General features: G+C 42.7%; 1 protein-coding gene across 2 annotated transcripts in view; it reads left to right on the top strand.

Annotated features, from left to right (window-relative positions):
- trpv5.L (transient receptor potential cation channel, subfamily V, member 5 L homeolog) overlaps nt 1–24,635 on the top strand; it is a 51,470-nt gene that overhangs the window by 10,746 nt on the left and 16,089 nt on the right. Inside the window, exons 4-11 of one of the 2 annotated variants that reach the window (XM_018224919.2) lie at nt 148–270; nt 2,695–2,835; nt 4,597–4,695; nt 5,510–5,682; nt 5,890–6,036; nt 17,348–17,560; nt 18,325–18,411; nt 20,631–20,707. In XM_018224919.2, coding sequence (XP_018080408.1) covers nt 148–270; nt 2,695–2,835; nt 4,597–4,695; nt 5,510–5,682; nt 5,890–6,036; nt 17,348–17,560; nt 18,325–18,411; nt 20,631–20,707 — 1,060 coding nt within the window. Of the gene's footprint in view, nt 1–147; nt 271–328; nt 1,980–2,694; nt 2,836–4,596; nt 4,696–5,509; nt 5,683–5,889; nt 6,037–17,347; nt 17,561–18,324; nt 18,412–20,630; nt 20,708–24,635 lie in introns of those variants that run through there. The other variant, XM_018224921.2, reaches the window with a different exon arrangement.

Genomic DNA, 24,635 nt, shown 5'->3' with positions numbered 1-24,635 from the left:
TGGTTCCGCCCACTGAGACTTTTGTTGACATAAACATGGCTTGTGGGTCCCTGTGTGGACTATCAAGGTCACTGTATTTAGTCTCACAGCCTGAGAAAACCGGCTCTGTTGCATTTTACCTGTTTTCAATGATCCATTTGATACCAGGAGCTGCTGGTGAGACTGCTCTGCATGTGGCTGTGCTATATGATAATGTGGAGGCTGTACGGGTCCTATTGGAAAAGGCTCCTGAACTGGTGAACGAGCCAATGACATCTGATCTCTACAAAGGTAAGTTCCTCCTCTTGACCCCCCCCTTTCATCCCAGTCTCTCCTGAAAGCCCCAAATCACCTGATATTAAGGGACCACCAGCCGGAGCCCTAAAACCTTTTCTTCTAATTGAGAAAAGCCCTGGTACCCCCATGCTTGAGAGGTTCATTGTTCAAATGTAAGTGATTAATACAGCCCAGAATGCACAGTTTTTTACCCCTAGACCTCAGTTCACTGAGAGATATCCCAGCAGCCAATGTGGCCACTTCTAGAAAGACACATTCAGGGCTAATTTTATGGGGACAGCTGTGTCTCCTGCATGTTCTGTTTGTTGTTTTATTGTACCAGCTGTTTTAGAGCACAGAGCAATGCAGCGGATACAGACAGACAGTGTGCAGATGGCACATCTCTATCCCCATGGTGATAACAACTCAGACTATATGGTTGTTTGAGGAATTTATTTGCTTTGTCTACACTGTGCAACTACTCCTTGAGACCCCCCCCCCTCCAGCTCTATATATGACCTGCCTCCCTTGATTCTCCTCCTAATCTGGGGCAATACATTTGGCCTCAAACATTTCCCTGCCCATCACAGACTCCAAACTCACCCCTTTATCTTTTTCTCACTGCTCCCATCGCCCATCATGAAAAGTTCTTATATCCCGGCAGGCCCGTCTAAACCTATATGTGCATATATGTGAGGGTATGTGAGAGTATGTGTATCTGGGTGTATGTATGAGTATGTGTGTAGGTGTGTGTAAATATGTTTGTGTATATATGTGTTTGGATGCAGGGCAGCTCTCATGGGGTACAGGGGGTACAAATGTAGGGAGCACTTGAAAACCTTTATTTAGTATGGAACAGAGGTCTCTACATACTACTTCTAACTGCAGCCATATATGTGGGTATATGTGTTTATATGTATATGTATTACACACAGGGCTGCCATCAGAAATCATGGGACTCTGTACAAGAAAATGATCTGCCCCCTCCTTTTGCATTGCCTTGCAGTAGAACACATGAAAAAGCCACCATAGGGGAACCCATGAGCAAACACTAGTCATAAGAACCCTAACGGCAATACAAGTGGGAGAGAGGTAGACACTAATTGCCACCCAGCCAACCAGCAACCAACCCCCCAAAATGGGCTCCCTGGTTAATGTGAGTATATTGTAGGTAGCTCCTGGTCACCAATGTGGCAGCAGAAGATGTTTCTACTGATGGGACACTAACCCATTTATCTCCCCCTAGCCACACATGTGCCATTCTGTCCCTACCCCCCATACTGCCCAACCCTGTCCTTACTCACACAAGTCACTCTCCATCTAACCAGTAAATCTGTTATTCTCACTTAAACCCCATATGCCATTCTCTCCAGTTTGCTCTTCTCTAATTTGTGTGCCTCATTTCCCCCTCCTTACTTGCATTTACATTGACAAAAGGCCCCATGCCATCTTTCAAATGTACAGCAATCTGTCGGGCTTGTTTCTCTTTTAAGTCCTGCTAAAGCCATGTCGGGATTGGATAGACTTGGATTGGATAGGGGGAAGTTTAAACTTCAATCCTCCAGCCTATCCGGTCCCCATTCAGTTCTATCGGGATTACTATGAATAAATGAGCTGGACACAGAGCTGTGCAGAGGAAATAACATGTAGGAACTGCAACTACCACCAGTCTCCTTCCACCAGCAAGCAGATCACTGAGAGCAGAATGGTACCAGCTAATTCAAGTGAGTACAGCCCGGCCAGGCCCCCTTAAGACCCAAAACCCACTAGCCCTCGACAACTGCTCCCTGTCCCCCATGACAGCGGCCCTGATTACATACATGATTATCATGTGGCATGCATGTGTAGTGGGGTGAAGCTTGAGGGTAAGCCCTTTCAGTGTGTGTTATCTCCCACATCTGCTCTAATTTGTGCCAGTGTCACATTCATGGATTTACACACTCATACCCAATAAGGATACACCAAATTCAGCATTTCAGTATTCCTTAGTTGTAACCCTGCCAACTCTCTGCTTTCCAGAATAATCCCCCATTTATTTCTATGGGAATCTTCTGCAACTGTGAGTACACTCAGGCCAATGTTACTCTAGACCCAATGCATTCTCCACCCATAATCACCTGAATGAATGCATGGGGCTCATGGTTTGGCTCAATCCAAAAATTTTATATTTTGAGTGTCACTAATACGCATGTATACACAGTCACATATTAATTCATATACCTTTTCAAATATCCATGTTTATGCTTTCGTGTAAACACACCGACATGACTGTACACAATCACAACCACACACTCTGACACACTGATACAAATGAAAACACATGTACACAATGAGCACACAACATAACTGTACACTAATTGCATCCAAATAAACTTTTGGTAAATAAGATGGTGCTTGCACTACCACTAACCTTTGCGTGTGCCTTTGGTGTCCCTTTAGGTCAGACAGCTTTGCACATTGCTGTGATGCGCCAGAATATGGTGATTGTTCAAGATCTCATTGCCAAAGGAGCTGATGTGTCTACACCACAGGCTGTTGGGTCTTTCTTCCAGCTGAACCCCTCCAACACATTCTACTATGGTGAGAAACACCTTTTATGGTCTTTCAGTCTTCTGTCCTTCTGCTTATTGGTTTAATTGCACTCTTATTGCACCTGTAATGGATTCAGTCCATTGGGACAGATGCTATAGGAATGAGAACCCAAAAAAAGCCAATAGAGTATGGGGGTGCATTAATTAACTTATAATGTGACTCAAGGAGTCAACCACAATCGTAGTTTCAGGCAAATTTCCCCAGAATTAGAGTTGTGCTCAGCACCTCTGCCTTCCTCCTGTTCCAAATCTAGCACCTCTGTGCCTAATGATATAGGGGTACCAGGCAGTAACACAAGGTGCACATGTCACACCCTGAAGGTCACAAATGATGCCAACAAGACTTTAAAAAACTTTCAGTTTCAACTTTCCATTCACATCAAAGTGTGTTCTATTGACTGCAACAATATTGGAATTCTGGAAAAACATGCTGCATTGTAGGTAGAAAACATAGCGATTGCACTCAAAATTGCATTTTGCTCACTGCATCTGTAATTGTAAATTACCCATCCACCCAAGCAACATTTATTTAATTGTAAAGGAACCAATCTCCCTGAGGGTAGTGGGGCAGTTTAATTCCATGTGTGCCACTGGCATTAATTATCCTGACACTATACAGAGAATTATAGTTACACATAATGCAGGAAAATTTCTTGTAATAAATTCATGATAACAATGCTTTTCACTGGTGGTGTGGTTGTATCACATGATCAGTAGCAAACAAGAAAAATATAGAATTGTGCCACAGTAACCAGAAAACAAAAGGGATTTCCACTAGTGGGTGTTGCTACATTGCATGAATCCTAGGATGCCCACCCTCCACCCATGTACACACAGCATTCACAAATAAATGTGCCACATGGAACATAAGAGGCTGCAAGTCTGTTTGACTAAACCACATTGTTACCAAGTGGTAGCCCCCTTCAAGTACATGTAGTTGTGTATCAAGTGCATCCTCTAGGCCCACTCATGTACACTCAATGGACACCCAGAATAACAGCAAAAAAAGAAGCAAACAATGGTCTGTTTTCCCTTCTGAGGCCAATGGGTGCTAGCCCATTGATACAGTTGCCACCTTCCTATGGACCATTCCCATTGTGCTGCTGATGGCCTGCTGGGGGGGGGGGGTGATATCACTCCAACTTGCAGTGCAGCAGTAAAGAGTGACTGTAGTTCATCAGAGCACAATTCACATGACTGGGGGCACCTGGGAAACTGACAATATGTCTAGCCCCATGTCAGATTTCAAAATAAAATATAAAAAAATCAGTTTGCCCTTGAAAAACAGATTCAGTGCAGAAGTCTGGTGGAGCCGCACAATTAACGGATGCATTTTGGGGGAAAAAACTGTTTTCCCATGACAGTATGCCTTTAAGGACATGCATATTTTTCCATCCTCAACTATTATGTTACTTAGATGCTATAGAGTCAGAAAAACCCCAAATGCACAAAAACCGGCTTATAAGAAACTACCCCCAGAATGTTACATTGTAGTTCTGAACTCAAGCACATGATTAAACAGAACCATGCAAGTCTGGAGACAGCACTAACAACTAAAGGGGGGCTCAATTCTGTGGGTGAAATCTGCTTAATACAGATCAGCCATTACAATTCAAACACAGGGTGAGGCACTGCCCGCACTGAAGCCTCATAGGATAAGTGGCCATTGGGTTCAGTTCTGTTGTATTATATTCTAATGTAGTCTTGTGATTTCTCTACTTATCATGTGTGTTCTCTCTGTGCCCCCCAGGGGAACACATTCTCTCTTTTGCAGCCAGTGTCGGGAATGCAGATCTTGTCCGCCTATTATTACAACATGGAGCAGATCTGGAGGCCAGAGATTCCCGTGGTACTGAATGTTTTGTTTGATGTTCTTGTCTGGAAAGAGTTTTTATTATTGTTAATTGTAATACAGTCATATATATAAATATATTTATAGGGTGGGCTGACAGGTTAGAGGAAGTGGGACAAGACTTCTACATCCACATCAATATTATTAGTAATTCCCTTATTTATATTATATATAGATACAAAAAATCCCACACAGAATCTGGCACCAACAATAGGGGGTAGTACTTTCATGCCTTTCAGCTGTGAGCTGGTGCAGGTGACAGGTGCAATGGGTGCTTTGGATTCAGGTACAAATAAATCTTATAATAAATACATTTACGTGTGACATTTTGGTGCATAGTGTATTAGGTTTAGGGTTACCCCATCCCTAATACACTGGTCCAGTACATGTTTTAATGCCTGTTTCTGCACCCACAAATAATAAATGAGGCTCAATAATCCTCTTGTATATATGTGGAACTGACTCCAGTCCTCTCAAAAGGTAAAGATATACAGCACCAAAAGCCTAATTCTCTCTACAGTTTTCCCTGAACTTTTATAATGGACTATTGACTGGGAATCAATAATGAGCTGCCCCCCCCCCCAAATGATTTGGCAAAAACAATACCTTCCATAAAGAGGGAGCAACACTATTGGATTGACTTTAATAAGAGGGAACCAAAAGGCCATTCCATGGCACAATGATATTCTTTACTATGGAGGAAAGGTAATAGGGTTCTTTATTTCGAGAGGAAGGACTCTGCAGGTCTTTATTGTTTGATTGCACCAAATGGACCAGGAGTGACTAAGTGCAATTTCTGTTTCATACACAGGTAATACAATCCTACATATCCTGGCCCTTCAGCCAAACAAGATGTCTGCCTGTCAGATGTACGACCTTATCCTGTCCAATCACCAGGAGAAGGAGGGTCCAGGGCTAGAGGAGACATGTAACAATGATGGCTTCACCCCTCTCAAAATGGCTGCCATGGAGGGCAATACTGTGGTGTGTAACTATCAGAACCATTAAGCATAGAATTCCAACAGTGACTAATACATAGTACCACATCATAATTCACAAAATTCAGGACAATGTGTAAATAGTAAATAAGAATGGGATGATATTCTAATCCGTAAAACCTGATATTTAATGGCAAATAGTACAAAGACAACATTTTGGAGTTTTAAAGCCCAGTTCTCCTTAATTTTTCAGCTGTTCCAGCACTTGGTGCAGAAGAGAAGACATGTACATTGGACCTTTGGCCCCGTCACCTGTTACCTTTATGACCTGAAAGAGATTGACACGTGGGAGGACCCCCAGTCTGTGCTGGATCTGGTGGTGTCAGGGAAAAAAAAAGAGGTAAAGCATCAGTACCCCTTACCCCAAAGACAGCAAGAGATAAAGCAACATTGTCAGTGGATTCCTTCTTCTTGTTTTGTGCAGTGTCACTTATTGTGCTCCTTATCTCAACTCTTCCATATTGTTTCCCCACTCAGAATATTTATATGTATAAATATCTTCACTTGTTTTAAAGGTACATGTGAATATAACTGCTGTAGAAAGCAGGATGTAGCAAACCCCCTGTAAGGGGGCCTATCGGCTCTGGACCAAGGAGGAAGGTTAGAGGTTAAAGTCCAAGTTTGCGGTACAAATAGGAATCAGGAATTATCATAGTAAATATCCAGGCAGGAGTTCAATAGGCACGCAGAAAAGTAGCAAGGTCGAGGTTCAGGCAGGGTCAGAAGTCCAGGAATCAGTAATACTCAAATTATAAAGCACCCAGGAATGTACACAGGAATCCTATACTCGGGCATTGAACCTGCGTCCTCTGCGTCCTTATATTTCGAATTTGGTGCCAGAACGCCGCGTTGTGACGTCACGTGTTTGTTCGATGATGTCAATGCATTGGCACCTGAACCCACGTGGCTTCTTGGATTTGCTGTGGCCGGCACCAGGAGAGGCAAGGACCGCTCCTGACACTCCCCTCTCCAACCTCTAATCAATTCTTAATCTCTAGCCACTGACAAAGTGCTCTGTGCCATAAAAGGTAAGGTGCTGAGTTGATACTACATCAACAATTGTATAAATTCATTAATGTTGTAATTAGTTGGTAACGTTTGTTCAATAAAAATCAATTAAATTAAAATGCATGTGCTGATTTAATTCATGTTGTGTCAAAACTCCAAGTTCTGTATAGCAATTAACTAGTGTCAATTTATTAGCTCATTAATAAATGAGAGTATATTTCAAAAAAACCTTTGATCATACACCGATAAAATTGATTTAAATTAAAGTGCTAGGTCAGTCTGCTATAGACCCAATCCCAACTTAAAATATATGTTGTCTAGAAGTCACATCAAAAGCCACGCAAACCCATAAATATTAGAGGTTTTTTCCCCTGTGGAAACTGTAACACATGCGACAAAATGCTAAAAATATGCACATTTATTTAATAGGGTTAAATAGTTCTTCATACCAGATAGAAAGGAAACAAATGTTACCACAGTCCCCAACATCCTACTTTCTCCCCGTGTGGGGTCCCAGGGCCTAGAAAAATTCAACTTGTTAGAAGCTTCTTCGGGACATCTCCACCTCTCTACTATTTTCAATTTCTTACTTATATTTCTTAAATTCCGGTTTGGTTTAGGTTTTTTTTAAATTGATGAACTCATTTCTTACCACCTTTCAGCACTAGCTAAGTTTTATACCCTTTCTAATTAACTTATTTAAATCACTGGCAACCTGAGGTTGCAATCAGGATTAGCACAAGCACTTTAATTTAAATCAAATGTATCGGTGTATGATCAAAAGTTTTTAAAATACACTCTAATTTATTAATTAATTAATTAATGAGCTAATAAATTGACACTATTTAATTGCTATACAGAACTTGGAGTTTTGACACAACACAAATTAAATCAGCACATGCATTTTAATGTAATTGATTTTTATTGAACAAACGTTACAAACTAATTACATTAATGAATTTATACCATTGTTGATGTAGTATCAACCCAGCACCTTACCTTTTGTGGCACAGAGCACTTTGTCAGTGGCTAGAGATTAGGAATTGGTTGGTGTTTGGAGAGTGGGGGTTTACTATTTTTCCTTCTTTAAAGATAATCTCAATTGAGTAAATTATACCTTCTCTCTCCAGGTAGCGAGTTCTTGGAAATTAGCAAGGATCTAATATTTTCTTCTTTTAACAATTGATTATATTCTTTGCACTTCTGAATCTGACTCCTGAAACAATGTAGCAGAACCCAGCCAATTATTTCAGAGAGTGATAACATAGAGGGATAAACAAATACTGCTTTAACAGCAATGGTCCTACTGCATGAGTCTCCACCACCAACACCATATAACAGAAGTCATTGCCTTTCTCTCTGGCTCTCATTCTTCAACACAGTTGCTTCCATGACAAAACCCAGCACTTAAAAATATCATCAAGTGCTTTTTTCTTCGCCATAAGAAGCCCCCCGATGTCATAAAAAGGGAAAATTCTATCATACTTACCGTAATTTTCCTTTTCCGGTCCTCTCCATGTCAATACGTTCTGGGATAGGCCCCTCCCTCTCCTAATTGTAGAACCCACCCATTAATTAATTAATAAATGCTTACCCCCCGCACATCTCGGAGTCTAGTTATAAGTTCAGAACACCTCCAAGACATACCGGGTAGGGAAAACCTTGACATGGAGAGGACCGGAAAAGGAAAATTACGGTAAGTATGATAGAATTTTCCCTTTTTCCCAGTCCTCTCCATGTCAATACGTTCTGGGACGTAGCAAGTTCAGTGTCCCAGGGTGGGAGAGAAAATAAGATACTCAGACAATTTGCTGCAAAAATATTTAATTCCTATTGGAAGCGGTTTTAAGCACTTTAGATCCAAAAAGAGAATATTCTGAGGCTCTCACATCCAGTTTATAGTGAGAGATGAAGGTGCATGGAGTAGACCAAGATGCTGCTCGGCAGATCACCTCCAAGGGAACCCCTGCTTCTGCCGCCCATGAAGCTGCTTGTCCCCTGGTTGAGTGGGCCCTTAGTTCCGATGGTTCTGGAAGGTCAGCGGAGGAATATGCTCTTCTAATTATCCACCTTATCCACTGGGAAATTGATCTTGATGAGGCTGAATTTCCTTTCCTAGAACCAGCCGGGATAATAAAAAGTCTGTCCGACTTTCTGATGGGAATGGTTCTTTCGCAGTATATTCTAATATTCTCTGCCACATCTAGAGCTTGCAGATCTGGTGAATTTGCTTCCTCCGGGAAGGCTGGTAAGACCAGCTCATCCCTGAGATGGAAAGGTGAGACCACCTTGGGTTTGAAGTCTGGAATGAACCTTAAAACTACCCAATCTGGTAAGAATGTAGGGCTATCTTGGGAGAAATTGAGGGCCTGTAATTCTCCCACTCTCTTTGCTGACGTAATGGCCACCAGAAAGACTGACTTAACCGTCAATAGCCATAGTGAGAGAGAATCCATTGCATCAAAAGGATGAGGAGCTCAACATTTTGAGAACTCTAGGGAGATCCCAAGAAGGGCATGTTGGTCTTCTAGCAGGCAAGATTCTGATGGCTGCCTTAAAAAATCAAGAAACCAGAGGATGTTGTGACCATTTCACTCCTGAAACTGCTGAAATTGCTGATACCTCAGTTCTCAGAGTACTGACAGATAGATTCTTATCTATCCCTGTCTGTAGAAATTCTAAGACTTCGGAGATTGAAATCGGCAAAGCTTGAGATGTCCTTCGACTTTTCGAAAAAGTGTCCCAAATTCTTGAATATAGAGAATTTGTTGAAGTCTTTCTAGATCTTAATAGAGTTTGGATGACATTCTGGGAGAGTCCCTGAGACTCTAAGGTCTGCCGCTCAACCGCCAAGCCATGAGTGCCAGCGAACCCGGATCTGGATGTACAAAAGGTCCCTGGACTAGCAGATCTCCCGAGATCGGGAGTTTCCATGGTCGATCTGTTGAGAGCTGTACCAGGTCCGTGAACCAAGGTCTCCTTGGCCAAGATGGGGCAATGCATACTACCTCCGCTTGGTCCTGCTTGATCTTCTGAATTACTGTCGGAATCAGAGGAAGAGGAGGAAAGATGTAGCATAAATGGTGATTCCATTTCTGGGACAGAGCATCCGCTGCTAGTGCCCTTGGATCCTGTTCCCTTGAGAAGAAGAGGGGACATTTGGAGTTGCTGGAAGAGGCCATGAGGTCTATGACCGGTTGCCCCCAAATCCGAACTAGAGTCTGGAAAATCCCCTGATTCAGACTCCAATTGTGTCTCCCAACTGCATACCTGCTGAGGAAATCTGCGGCCTTGTTCAGTTTTCCTGGGAGATATACAGCCGTGAAATCTATCAGTGTTGACTCTGCCCATTGAAAAATTGGTTCCACCTCTGCTAGGAGAAGAGAACTCCTTGTTCCCCCTTGTCTTCTGATGTAAGACACGGCTGTCATATTGTCGCTTCTTATCTTTAGTCTTGAGCCTCTGAGCTGCTCCTGGAAATGTAAGCAGGCTTGATGAATGGCCCTTAGCTCTAAGACATTTGATGGCTCTCCTGACCAATGTTTTGGCCATGAACCTTGAGCTACCTGGGCTTCTAACTGAGCCCCCCATCCTTTGCCAGAGGCATCTGTGGTTACTGTAATCCAGGCACTTGGGAACAACTCGGAGCCTCGTGACAGATGCTGGGGAACCAGCCACCAGTGTAATTCTGGGACTACCCAGGGAAATATCTCTATAGGTTGTTCCTTGTTCCAGCCGTCCCATTGTTGGATGAACAGGTGCTGAAGTTGCCTCATTCTCCAGTGGGACCAGGGAACCAAGCCGATGGTGGAAGACATCATCCCCAAAATTCTTAGGCAGGCTCCCAGGTATTTTATAATCTGGGCTGGCTGCAATTGACTTTTTTGTAAATTCAGGGTCCATCCATGAGACTTGAGAAAATCCATCACCCTGTCTCTGTGCCTGGCAGCTTGAGATTGGGTGGAGGCTAGAATTATGAGATCGTCCAAGTAATGGAACACCCTGAGGCCCTGCCAACGCAGTTGAGCTATGAGAGTGACCATGACCTTCGAGAATACCCTCGGGGCTGTGGAGAGGCCGAAGGGTAGGCACCTGAATTGAAAATGACACTTGTTTACCTTGAATCTGAGGAATCTTTGATCTCTCTTGCAGATGGGAACATGATGATAAGCGTCTCTGATGTCCAGGGAGCACATCCAATCTCCTGGTGCAATTGCTCCTCTGACTGAATCTATGGATTCCATTTGGAACCTCTGGACTCTTAAGGCTTGATTGACGCTGCTTAGATCCAGTATTGGACACCAGGCGCTGACTGTTTCCGTACTATGAAAAAGGTCGAATAATTCCCTTGACCCCATTCTTCTCTTGGAACCTGAGCGATAACCCCTTGCGTCCTCAAGTTTGATAGACATGCCTGAAGCGCCCTTCTTTTTATTGGACACAAAGGCAGGGGTGATGGTCGAAAAGATGGTAGAGGTAAATATTTGAACTCCAACCGGTAGCCCTCTCGAATGATGCTCAGGATCCACTTGTCTTCTATCGACTTTTCCCAGGCGGCTCGAAACAGTGTCAATCTTGCCCCTACTGTTTGCCCCTGGGGAGCACCACCTTCAGAACTGCTTTCTGGGATTGCTAGAGGGCTTGCCTCTTGCACCCCTAAAAAATCCTGATTGTCCCCCTCTCCAGTTGCCTGATCTTGAATTATCGTTTCTGGAACGAAAATTCCTCTGATCATATGGAGGAGATCTAGATCTAAACGAGCCTCTACCTCTGGCCGACTGTTTACTGGGATATCTTCTCTTTCTTTTCTGAGGCATCAGCTGACTCTTACCACCTGAGGCTTTTGAAATCAGGTCCTCCAATTTTTTCCCGAACAAAGTATGACCCTGGAAGGGTAAGGAACACAGGGCAAATTTGGAGGCTGCATCAGCTTCCCAGGATCTGAGCCACAGAGCTCGTCTAGCCGAGACGGACAAAGCTAAAGATCTTGAAGCAAGATGAATCTGATCGACAAGGGCATTCATAAGAAATGATGAACCCAGCTTAAGTTCCTTCAGCCATCTATGATTTCGGTCCTCTCACGACCCTCTCTCAGAGCCGATTCTATGTTTGTCAGCCAGACTTCCAATGCCTTGACTACTGATAAACTTGCCATGGCTGGTTTAAGGGACTCCCCTGCCACTAAGAAAGCTCTCTTTAAATCTGTTTCAAGTCGTCTGTCCATAGAATCCTTCAATGTTGCTTGGTCCTCTATGGGCAACACTGTATTTTTAGACAGATTAAGAACTGGAGCATCCACCTTGGGGAGAGTAGAAATGTCCTTAATCTCTTCCTCTCTAAATGGATAAAGCTTATTGAACCGCGATTGAGTAGAACTCCTTTTGGACACCGATTCCCATTCGGTTTTGACCAAATCCAACACCTCCTGATGTAGAGGAAAGAATAGTGCGGGGCTTTTAGCCTTCGGAAGAAAGGAGGAAGTGGTTGCCTGCTCCTCTTGCTGCAGAGCTAGGGAAGATCTTACTGCTCTTATCAAAGGCTGTACAAGAGCAAAATCAAAGGTAGAAAGCTGAGCCTCCTCCTCTTGCTCGGTATCTGACTCCAGTACAGAGCTAGTGCCTAACTCCCCTTCCTCTTCCGGCACCATAGAGACCCCACGGGTCCCTCTTAAATCCTTGGATGCCGCCTGTACTTCCTTAGCCACAGTCTCCTTAATCCAGACGAGGATATCTGTGTTGGCACTGGCCGACTGCCCTGCCGCAGCATTCAGGCATGCTTGGCATAATTTCTTATCCGGAAGAGGTGTCTCCGAGCACCCCAAGCATTGAGCTTGTGTAGCCTGAACATTCTCCTCTCTGGGGATAGATTGTTCTTTGGATCTTTCTCTGGATCTGGAAGGCCTCATAGCACTGCCATAATAAAAAACAGAGAGAAAAGAAAAGGGTATTAAAAAGTCTTGGGAACTGCTTACGAGCATCCCCCCTTAGACGTTTGTCATTCTCTAGGAATGTAGATCCGTATTTTTTTATTTTTTTTTTTACCTCAACCAGGGGTGTAGACTTTCTGGGGATGGCGGCTGGAACAAGCCAGGAACTGGGCAACCTGCCAAAAGAAAAAAGGCAAAATGCACCCTGAATGCATAAACAGGCTCCTAGCCCAGTCCCCTGACGATTGTTCCCCTACCTACCAGGAGACAGCAATTCTTTAAGCAGGAGCAGCGTCCTAGTTCGCCAGACTGTAGGTTACAGCAGTCCCTACTTCCTGTTTCCCTTAAAAAGGTCTGGTCGACCCTGCCCCCAGAGCGGGGATCCAATCCAAGCATCACATAGAGAAAACGCCCAACCGGAGGGAAGGGACGGCTCTGCGTCTGATCCCACGTGGCCGGAAGAACCAATGTGACCCGCATAGATCCGGCGGCGTCTAAGGAAGCGGACGTTCCGAGTCCGTCTCCATCTCCCCTCCTTCCCGGAGGGAAATGATGCGCTTAGCAAAGTGCCCTACCTGCCGCCATCCCCCCTGTTCCCCAAGTAAGTTCCGCCTGCTGCGGGAACCTACGCGCCGCCGGACACCATCGTGGGCCGGATAAGCCTGGGGGAAAACAGGGAGACCACAGCTTACCTGAACCTCTGCCCGTAAACAAGAGGCCATGCTGTCGGAGAAAAGGCCGATACAGAGGCCAAAAAACTCAGTCTCTGGGACGTTCCACAACAGCCCCGTGCTACACCCGTGGGAAAAACAAACAACGAGCTCCTACAAGGAGCTCTGGAGAGAGAACAAGAACCCAAAAAAAGACGCCGAGATGTGCGGGGGGTAAGCATTTATTAATTAATTAATGGGTGGGTTCTACAATTAGGAGACGGAGGGGCCTATCCCAGAACGTATTGACATGGAGAGGACTGGGAAAAAGCCATTCCCCCACCCAAAAACATTAAATTCCAAAAAGAACTATGAATACAAATTTGAAAGAAATGAATGACCATCATAGCTGAAAATATAAGCATAAAGAGCAGGTTTGTGTTATTATCAGTTAAACACAATGTTCACTATTGCTTCACTAGATGCTACTAAAGCATTTGACTTAGTCGAGTGGCTGTACTTGTGGAAGGTGCTGGAAAGATTTGGTATAGGCACCAACTTTATAGCATGGGTTCAATTGATATACCAGTCCCCAGTCACCCGCATACAGGTTAACTAAACCCTTTCCAAGGAATTCCCCCTTTCCTGTGGGACCAGGCAGGGAGCCCCCTGTCCCCGCTGCTGTTCGCCCTAGCAATAGAGCCTTTGGCTATGATGATCCGGCAATCCCTCAGGGTTATAGGTCTTAAAATGGGGAAACTGTAGTAAAAAATTGCATTATATGCTGATGATGTACTTCTATTTCTAGCAGAATCCAATGCCTCCCTCCATAGTGCATTACACCAAGCAGGTCATTTGGGAAGATTCAGTGGACTAAAAAATAAACAAAGAAAAGTCCATTCTTTTTTCTCTTGAGACACCTCGGCCAGAAGGTAACATACAAGGCCTAAAATGGGTTACAAGGTTTAAGTATCTAGGAATAGTCTTAACTCGCAAGTCAGGTGAATATGTGTATGAGAATGTTGAACCAGTGTTGCAAACTTTAAAGACCAGAACAAGTCATTGGGAAAAACTTCCACTCACCATATTGTTGTGTTGTGAAAATGTTAAATAAAAACCTTAAAAAAAAAACAAACAATGTTCAACAAACAAGGAACCATTAAACCAAATGGGAATTTTCGAATTTCAATGCAATGCCCATGACAAGAATGTGATATTAGGACACCTTTTTAACTGAAAAAACTTCAGATCTAATTCTCCAAGGATGCAGAATATGATTTTCTCAGTACCATTCTCTATACCATTATCTGCCCTGCTACTGATATTTATACATATATTTAGGGTATTCAGTATCAGTATAACATTATATACCAGTACCTAGTAACCCCCAAAGCCTGGAGGTGCATGAGCACACAATCCTCATGACAGAAATAGATTTCCTGATTCCTTCTTGATTACACCCCTATGGACACTTCCCACCAGTCACATTAAGGTTTAAGACAAGGTCCCTGCAAGGAAAACCAGGTCAGTCCTAAAAACCTTGTCTTTTATCTCTTTCTCAACATGTCCCCAGCTCAACAGGAAGACATCTCCCATAGAGTCCATTGTAACCAAATAACTCTAATTTTAAAAAAATGATTTCCCTTTTCTCTGTAATAATGTCAGCAGCACTGTCATTAGAAATCATGGGGGCTCATACAACAAAATTTTCGGGGGCCCCGCGGGGCCCCGCCCACCCCGAGGCCCCAAGCCCCACCCCAAATCCCGCCCACTCCACACAACAGTTAAAAGACCACAAAGATATCAGCGCTAAAATAGGTAACCCCCTCACACACACAAGTTATAAAAAGCTGTTGATGGTCAGGACCCCCTTATAAGTTAAAAAAAACTGTGGTGCCAGGGCCCCCCTTAAAAGTTTTTTCAAAAATTGGTGGTCAGGGCCCCCTACAAGTTAAAAAAAATAATTAGTGACCAGGGCCCCATTATAAGTTAAAAAAAAACATTGGCGCCAGGGCCCCCCTTACAAGTTAAAAAAAACTTTGGTGGCAGGGGCCTATAGAATATTAAAATAATACATTGGTGGTCAGGGTATAACAAAAAAAACACAAATTGCTGTTCAGTAGAATTGAACTCATGGCTTCAGGACCTCAACTTCGCCTGCTTTCATGACTTTGGGTCTTTTCGCCACTTCAAGACTTCAATTTCAGCTGTTTTCGTGACTTTGAGTCTTTTCACCGGCTGCAGGACAATTTCTGCTTTTTTCTGGACTTCGGTTTTTCCACCGATTCGGGACTTCGGCTTTGGCTCTTTTCGCCGCTTCGGGTCTTTTCGACGCTTCGGCTGTTCGGGACTTGGGAAATGGCTGCACGGCTTCAGCGCTGTCAAGGGGGAGCCCACTTCAGGCTGGGACACTTGTACCCCCTGCAGACAGTGTACCTCCCAACATACAATTCTACAATGTATTATATAATATTACTATTATTGGTCAAGAAAAGTTTCACAGCCAGCAATGCAATTACAAATTCATTGTATTATTTTATTATAGGCCTTTGAAAAATATTTAGGGAAATCAGATTAATAGTCAGGTTTGATATTGCCAGACACAGTTTTGGTTTTAGATGCAACAACTGAATATGAATGAATAAAATAAATTACAAATCAGGTTACATGAAACAATTCCTTTCCTACCACTTGCAACATTAAAATCCAAAATACTTTTTGTGATTTACATTAGGGTCAACATCCATCCATGCTCAGGAAAGGGAGACTGAAAAGATTACATAAATAAGAGTTAGAGAAAAAATAGGTGAAAGTAGAGAAGACAGCAGAAAGATCTAGGAGAGGAGAGTGGAAGTATAAAAAGGGAAAGAAACAGAATACGTGGGAAGTGAAGAAAGTAGATGAGATCAGGCTGTAACAAGAAGAAAAATGAAAAAGGGACAGATTCAATTCAGTGAGAAAAAGTTATCTCATGGGTTATCGCGTGAAAACTCATGGACGAGAATCAATTCAGAAAAACTTTTTTCCAAATTCAATTCCCGTTTATTCCCATAGACTTCAATAGAATTTTCACATGATACAGCATAAGATATGTTTTTCTGAACTGAATTGCATCTCAGATTGAATCTCGTCCATGACTTTTCATGTGATAAACCTTTTTCTCACTGAATTGAATCTGACCCAAAGTTGGAGTGAAACAAAGTAGGAGAGAAAGACAAAAACAGAAGGAAAAAGCAGAAAACATGGAAGAGCCAAAGAGTAAGTGAGCTGAGCATTTTATTTACATATTTATAGATTTATGGCCTGTTTTCTGCCTCGTACTATACATGTTCCTACATGTTCCAGCCCTGGAGTTACTTGCCTTTCTTTTCAACTACCACACATTTTATCCCCGTTTATGCAGTTTTACCAATTCTAATACATTTCAGCGGGTACTTAAGTGGGGGCTTTATCTAGAGATCTTCTAGATTTTACACCAATATTTTATCTTGATTTTCAAAAAATGCATAAAATGATTGAAGCATTAAAGCAGGTTCAGTGGTGTATCCAGAAAAATGGGGAGTGTCTTGTAGGGGTGGTAGAGAAAGTGGGCGTGGCTTAATTTTTTTCCCATGAAGTATCCCCAGATTTCACTTTTTTTTTAAAATCTCTAACCTTAATTTATGGCAGCCATATATGAACTTGCCTCAGTAGGAGAATGACTTTTTTCTGTCACCTTAACTTTTAAACAATATTCATCTGCAATCAAAACCAGACACACTGTTTGCCCACCGGAATGTCATTATATGAAAACATGGCCGAGTTGAAGAATGCTCTTAGAGGACTGGTTTCATTAAAGGGGGTCCCTGCTCAAAATCTGTTTTTGCATAATAAAAGAAAATATAGTTTTAAGAATGTTTCCAATCATTACAAATGTTCAATGGTAGGAGCTGAATGAGAGTCTTGTGCAGATTTAGCTCTGGGGATCTCTCAGCCAAACCTGCTTTTTGTTCCCATAGAAAAACTGTTATATAAATTTGACTAGAAGCTGTGTCTCACTGCTATTGCTCACTTGTATATCATCACAGGCACGACGGATCCTTGATATTTCACCGGTTAAAGAACTGGTTAACAGAAAGTGGCAGCGATTTGGTCGACCATATTTCTGGCTTCTGGCTGTGGTCTATGTCCTGTACATGACGTGTGTCTCACTGTGTTGTGTCAACCGACCTTTGAAGCCAAGACCTGATAATGCAACCAACCCCCGAGACATCACTTTACTTGTACAGAAATCCCTGCAGGTGAGCGACCCCCTGAACATAAACCATTACTTTGAGATGTGACCAGTACAATGGTTTCTACTCACTGCTGCTGCCTATGGACTGGTCACAAAGTCACTTTTGGAAAACAGAATGCAGATATATGCTTATTGCATCTGCCTAGAAAACAGCTCAATAGAGGATCTGTGATGTACAAGTTTAAGGCGAGCTTCTACAGGACAGAGCAGGTTACAAGTGTGCATCCACTGACTCTGAGGGAAAGGAGATCTCACCATCAGCATAGGAGGGGGTTCTTTACTGTAAGGGCAGTCAGGTTATAGGATTCCCTACCAAGAGAGGGGGAATGAGTGATTCATTGGTGGGGATGAAATGAGATTAACCCTCAGCATAGGAAGGGGTCATTTACTGTAATGGCAGTCAGATTATGGGATTCTCTATAAAGGGTAATGAGATTGGACTGAATGCTGCACTGCTTTGACGTTTGATTGCCCTCCATAAATAAAGTAGCTTTGATTGGTATAAACTTCATTAACGTAGACATTTTTCCACATAAAATTTTACTAAACTAACTTGGGGCTGATTACCAACATAAAATTTAATTTGTGCCTATCTATCAGCAATTAGCTCTGAATAGTGTAATTAAAAGAAATATCTGAATAGTTGCTTGTGAACTGCACTTATGCAAGTTAGTACCTTTGTGCCCTAATGTATATAAAGTATTTATATCAGAGATATTAAGTGACTTCTGCACTAGGAGACCATTATCTAACAGAATCTCTCCCCAGGAAGCCTACAATACCTATGATGACCATGTCCGCTTGGCCGGAGAGATGATCAGTGTTTCAGGGGCAATAATCATTTTGCTGATAAAGGTAATACTGGATCAGAACCACATTATAACATTATGCACACATATATATACATATGTAGGTTGGTAATCTGACATACAGACAGAAAGAGTACATACATATAGAGTTCACAGGCACCATCACATCAAAGACACGGAGCTTTCTGGTACACGGGCAGTTGGAGATGGAATTAACTGTGTCCATCAGCAAAGTGACAGAAAGGATCCAAAGGTACAGGATCTGGTTCCTGGGAACTCGGCTGCGCAACTCTTCATCTCTATGTCAGGTTACAAACAGGCACTATCCTTGCAAAAGACTGATGAAAGGTCTACTATTTAGTGGGATCTTGTGCTGAGGGTTTGCTATATGGCAGGGACAGTACAGGTGTGACTGTCAGCATATATATATATTAAATAGGCACCTGAGGGCCTGTGCTTAGGGCGGCAGGCAATGGGGGGCCCTCAAGTGCCTATAATTTTGTTAATAGAAATAAAAATCCTTCCAGCCGCCACCAGAGACTTGTGGGTATATTCAAAGGCTAAACTGGGGGGGGTTTGATGGGTTCAGAGAGATGTTTTCACGTTGGTCGGCAGAAGTGACATCATAAATGCTGTGCGTTCTGCAATGGGGAAGGGGGCGGTGCTCAGATGCAGAGCCTAGACCTGCACCGGACCTAAAAATAGAGCTGACTGTCAGTGCAGACAGACAGTCAGGAATGGTTTTTAATATTGAATCAGTGGTACAGCCTGATATATTAGATAGGTACAAGGAAGGGTCAGATGCTTTATTCACCAGTAGCTCCTCCCAGCAGACAGGAGGGAGCCAATGAGATTAGAGGAGGGAAAGGGGTGTTACAGGGAGAGCTGGGAAGTGAATCAGGGGTACAGGCAGATACATTAGATAGGTACAAGGAAGGGTCGGATGCTTTATTCACCAGTAGCTCCTCCCAGCAGACAGGAGGGAGCCAATGAGATTAGAGGAGGGAAAGGGATGTTACAGGGAGAGCTGGGAAGTGAATCAGGGGTACAGGCTGATACATTAGATAGGTACAAGGAAGGGTCGGATGCTTTATTCACCAGTAGCTCCTCCCAGCAGACAGGAGGGAGCCAATGAGATTAGAGGAGGGAAAGGGGTGTTACAGGGAGAGCTGGGAAGTGAATCAGGGGTACAGGCTGATACATTAGATAGGTATAAGAAGGGGTTGGATGGTGTTTAGCAAGTGAGGGAATACAGGGATATGGGAGATAGCTCATAGTACAAGTTGATCCAGGGACTGGTCCCATTGAACCTCGGAGTCAGGAAGAATTTTTTCCCCCTCTGAGGCAAATTGGAGAGGCTTCAGGTGGGTTTTTTACCTTCCTCTGGATCAACTGACAGTTAGGCAGGTTATATATAGACTTAAGCTTGAACTTGATAGATGTGTGTCTTTTTTCAACCTAACTATGTTACAGATGAACAAAATTTCAATGGATATTTTCACAAAACTGTCAAAAAAACGCATATAGACCTCAATGTATTTAGATCTGAGAAAGTTGTAAAAAAACACACAGACTTTCACCATGAAAAAAAGTTGCTGCTAAACAAAGTCAATAGACTTCAACGCGTTTTGCAAACTTTCACTCAGTTTTGCAAATTTTGTTCAAGGTCCTGAACATGGCGGCTAATAGCACCAAGTAGTTTAGCTTTTTATGCTAAAACTTGAATTTTTCGTGTAAAAAAAAAAATTTCAATTTTTCAAGATTTATTATACCCCAATGCTGCAAAAAGCCTGAATCCATTTCAGACCTGTCCTATCTAAAATGGGACATGGGAGTTTGGTGGAGCTTTTTTTTAATTAATATTATATTAATAATTTCAGATTTTATTAAATAACCCCCATAAATGTCTCCCATTCTCCTAGTTGAGGAGCAATTACGCACAAATTACTGAAAGTGACACCTTTTCAATTATTATTGTCTTTCATTTCATTTTGTTTATTTATCTTCTTTATATAATAGCTTCACATCCCACCTCTCCCAATGTCTCTGGCCGTCTCCTAAAAAGAAAGGGAAGCACTGGGTTAATGGTAAAATATCAGGGGGAATGACCTCAATCAAAGCAAACGCCAGTACCTGACCTTTCTCAATTGCCATATGATTTAAATGACTTTAATGAAATAATTTCAGGAGTTGTAACTGGGAAAAAACTTCTCCATTCATTTCAGTTCAGTTTCATTGGGTTAATGCTGAGTATTATTCCCTTAGGTGCGGGATCTGCTGCAAATAAGGAGTGTGAGGGCCCTGACCCAGGCTGTCCATGGGGGACCATTCACCATAATTATGTAAGAAAAATTACCTAAATGCAAACAGTTTAACTCAAACCTAAACTGCATTTCCTTCTTGCTCTGTAATACTCTCTGTATTGAATTCCTAACACTGTGAGATCCCGAAAATATGTGTCATAAAACAAAGAGCATGGCATAAATGTGACATAGGACATATCTAGCTGGCACATGGATACTTACATGTCAGTGCCATAGATGTGTAACGCTATTCTGGGCTATCCAGAACACACATGGTTAAAGTGTCCATCTATTGGTATGAGCGTGGGTTACACTGCGACTTACACAACAGTGTCAGGGCCTTCGCCAAGTGGAAGCTTCCTTTAAGAGGTAGTAGAACTACACCACACAGGCTATTATATGCAAAAGATAGATAAATTGGACACCCCGAGGTTCTTTGATGAAATAACAGATGGATTTATTTACAAGAGCAACAATATTGACCACAGGTTTACTCACGTATGAGGCAATGCAGGTGTAAGAAGTCACAGAGGAGGGTGGATAGAGGAGGATTATACAGCAATCACAGATGTCACTGCCATGAGTCAAATTGTCAAGCGTACATCAATTCCCTCAGGCAATACACCTTTAAGTGGTCCGGATCCCATCCAGTGGAGTGGTTAGGGAGAAGAACACCTTACACCCTGTCCACTGTGGTCCCTTCACTAAAGGCATACAAGGAAGCCTTGTTGGAAGCTACTCCCTGCTATTATCCTTGATGGACCACACAACTGCTCTTTCTGTATAATCTGTCTATCTCACTCTCCTAGAGAGTCTATTAAAGAGTATAACCTGTGCTTCCTAACCTCGTTCATGGGATTTCCTGGTTCCCGACTTAGGGGTCCGTTTACTAAAGTGCGGTAAATCTGACTTTAAGTTTCCGCATGTTATCGCTGAGAATATTTTTACGCCAGAATATTCGCAGCGACTAAGTTTACTAAACAGCGATACGCTCAGAAGTCATTGCGATCACTTGTGGTAACTACGTTAAGGAACCAGCTTACGTTAGCGGTAATTTTAGCGAGTTGCGAATTTTCTGGCGAAAAATTACGTTTTTGCGAATATTTATGCTATAAAATAGTCTTGTTTTATGGCGGTTATTATGGCAATTTTTACTGTGACATTTATGGCCAGAAATGCACCTTCAAAACTCATAAACTTTATTGACTGATGATTATACCATCCAACAACATCACCAGAGTAACACCAATCAAACATGTCTGCATCATATAAACCCTTCTGCCAATAGAATCATAGGAACAAGAAATGATACCAGTCAATCTCTTTGCTTCATAGAAATGCACAGTTTAATGTAGCCAATCACAATGAAACCAAAAAAGTGTAGAGGCTGACGAATCCTTGGACTGTGATGCCGCTGAAACTGCTGCTGTTGCAACAGATAGAAGCAGAAGCCAAAACATCCTGTCAGCAATAGCTACAGATCTCTCTATCCTGTCAGCAAAGAATGATGGGTAAAAAATAACAGTATTATGGGATATTTCCTGCCCCTTGAGAATTTTCTGGCGAAAATAATACTTATAGGTGGCGGTAAAAGTTTGCGAATATTCTGGCGTTAATTTTGTCTTTAGCACATTTCGCTGTTTAGTAAACCATGCGTTAATGTGTACGTAGCGTTATTTTCAGCAAATGCGATAACTGGCGAACAATTATTCTTGCGCAAGAAAATTTGCAAATTTATATTTACCGCAGGTTAGTAAACTGGCGATAACATATTTGTCGAAAATTCTGTCTATATATTGTGCGAATATTTTTAACGCACTTTAGTAAACGGACCCCTAAGTTGCTAAATGTTCACGTCCCTTTAGGGCAGTGGCTTTACTGGGCCTTGATGTACCCAGGCTCAATGAGCACAACCAGTTGGATAGGACACCAGCATATATGGAAGTATGGCAGGAAGTGGTCATACACCCTTTGGCCAATGACTGATCGCCTAGTAACTAGGAAATAAGGAATTACCAAAGAGCCAGTACATGCCGTCTGTGAACTCTGAGGCCTGCAAGTAGAAAGTTAGGTGTATTTGCCCAGGGAGCAGCTAGGCTGGGGGAGGAGGGAGGGGGTCTATCTAGGGTAGGGGGTAGGGATTTTCTTAATAAGGGGTATAGTTCTCCTTTAAGTGAGAATGAGGAATAAATGTATATTGGGAAATTGCTTAGAGTTACATTGTTTAGGAGTCAGAGGCAGCAGTGCAGAGAAAGGGACAGACACGATGACAGTTACACAGAACTATAAACCCAGTGAGAATGAGGAATGAATGGATATTGGGAAGTTGTATCAGGAGTCAGAAGCAGCAGTGCAGAGAAGAGAAAGGGACAGACACAATGACAGTTACACAGAACTATAAACCCAGTGAGAATGAGGAATGAATGGATATTGGGAAGTTGTATCAGGAGTCAGAAGCAGCAGTGCAGAGAAAGGGACAGACACAATGACAGTTACACAGAACTATAAACCCAGTGAGAATGAGGAATGAATGGATATTGGGAAGTTGTATCAGGAGTCAGAACCAGCAGTGCAGAGGAGAGAAATGGACAGACACAATGACAGTTACACAGAACTATAAACCCAGTGAGAATGAGGAATGAATGGATATTGGGAAGTTGTATCAGGAGTCAGAAGCAGCAGTGCAGAGAAAGGGACAGACACAATGACAGTTACACAGAACTATAAACCCAGTGAGAATGAGGAATGAATGGATATTGGGAAGTTGTATCAGGAGTCAGAAGCAGCAGTGCAGAGAAGAGAAAGGGACAGACACAATGACAGTTACACAGAACTATAAACCCAGTGAGAATGAGGAATGAATGGATATTGGGAAGTTGTATCAGGAGTCAGAGGCAGCAGTGCAGAGAAAGGGACAGACACAATGACAGTTACACAGAACTATAAACCCAGTGAGAATGAGGAATGAATGGATATTGGGAAGTTGTATCAGGAGTCAGAAGCAGCAGTGCAGAGAAGAGAAAGGGACAGACACAATGACAGTTACACAGAACTATAAACCCAGTGAGAATGAGGAATGAATGGATATTGGGAAGTTGTATCAGGAGTCAGAAGCAGCAGTGCAGAGAAGAGAAAGGGACAGACACAATGACAGTTACACAGAACTATAAACCCAGTGAGAATGAGGAATGAATGGATATTGGGAAGTTGTATGAGGAGTCAGAGGCAGCAGTGCAGAGAAAGGGACAGATGCAATGACAGTTACATAGAACTATAAACCCAGTGAGAATAAGGAATGAATGGATATTGGGAAGTTGTATCAGGAGTCAGAGGCAGCAGTGCAGAGAAAGGGACAGACACAATGACAGTTACACAGAACTATAAACCCAGTGAGATTGAGGAATGAATGGATATTGGGAAGTTGTATCAGGAGTCAGAAGCAGCAGTGCAGAGAAAGGGACAGACACAATGACAGTTACACAGAACTATAAACCCAGTGAGAATGAGGAATGAATGGATATTGGGAAGTTGTATCAGGAGTCAGAGGCAGCAGTGCAGAGAAAGGGACAGACACAATGACAGTTACACAGAACTATAAACCCAGTGAGAATGAGGAATGAATGGATATTGGGAAGTTGTATCAGGAGTCAGAAGCAGCAGTGCAGAGAAGAGAAAGGGACAGACACAATGACAGTTACACAGAACTATAAACCCAGTGAGAATGAGGAATGAATGGATATTGGGAAGTTGTATCAGGAGTCAGAACCAGCAGTGCAGAGGAGAGAAAGGGACAGACACAATGACAGTTACACAGAACTATAAACCCAGTGAGAATGAGGAATGAATGGATATTGGGAAGTTGTATCAGGAGTCAGAGACAGCAGTGCAGAGAAGAGAAAGGGACAGACACAATGACAGTTACACAGAACTATAAACCCAGTGAGAATGAGGAATGAATGGATATTGG

Source organism: Xenopus laevis, chromosome 7L, assembly GCF_017654675.1.
Source record: "Xenopus laevis strain J_2021 chromosome 7L, Xenopus_laevis_v10.1, whole genome shotgun sequence".
Classification (NCBI taxonomy): domain Eukaryota; kingdom Metazoa; phylum Chordata; class Amphibia; order Anura; family Pipidae; genus Xenopus; species Xenopus laevis.
The sequence above is the reverse complement of the archived record's forward strand: the minus strand, read 5'-3'. Positions and strand labels throughout refer to the sequence as shown.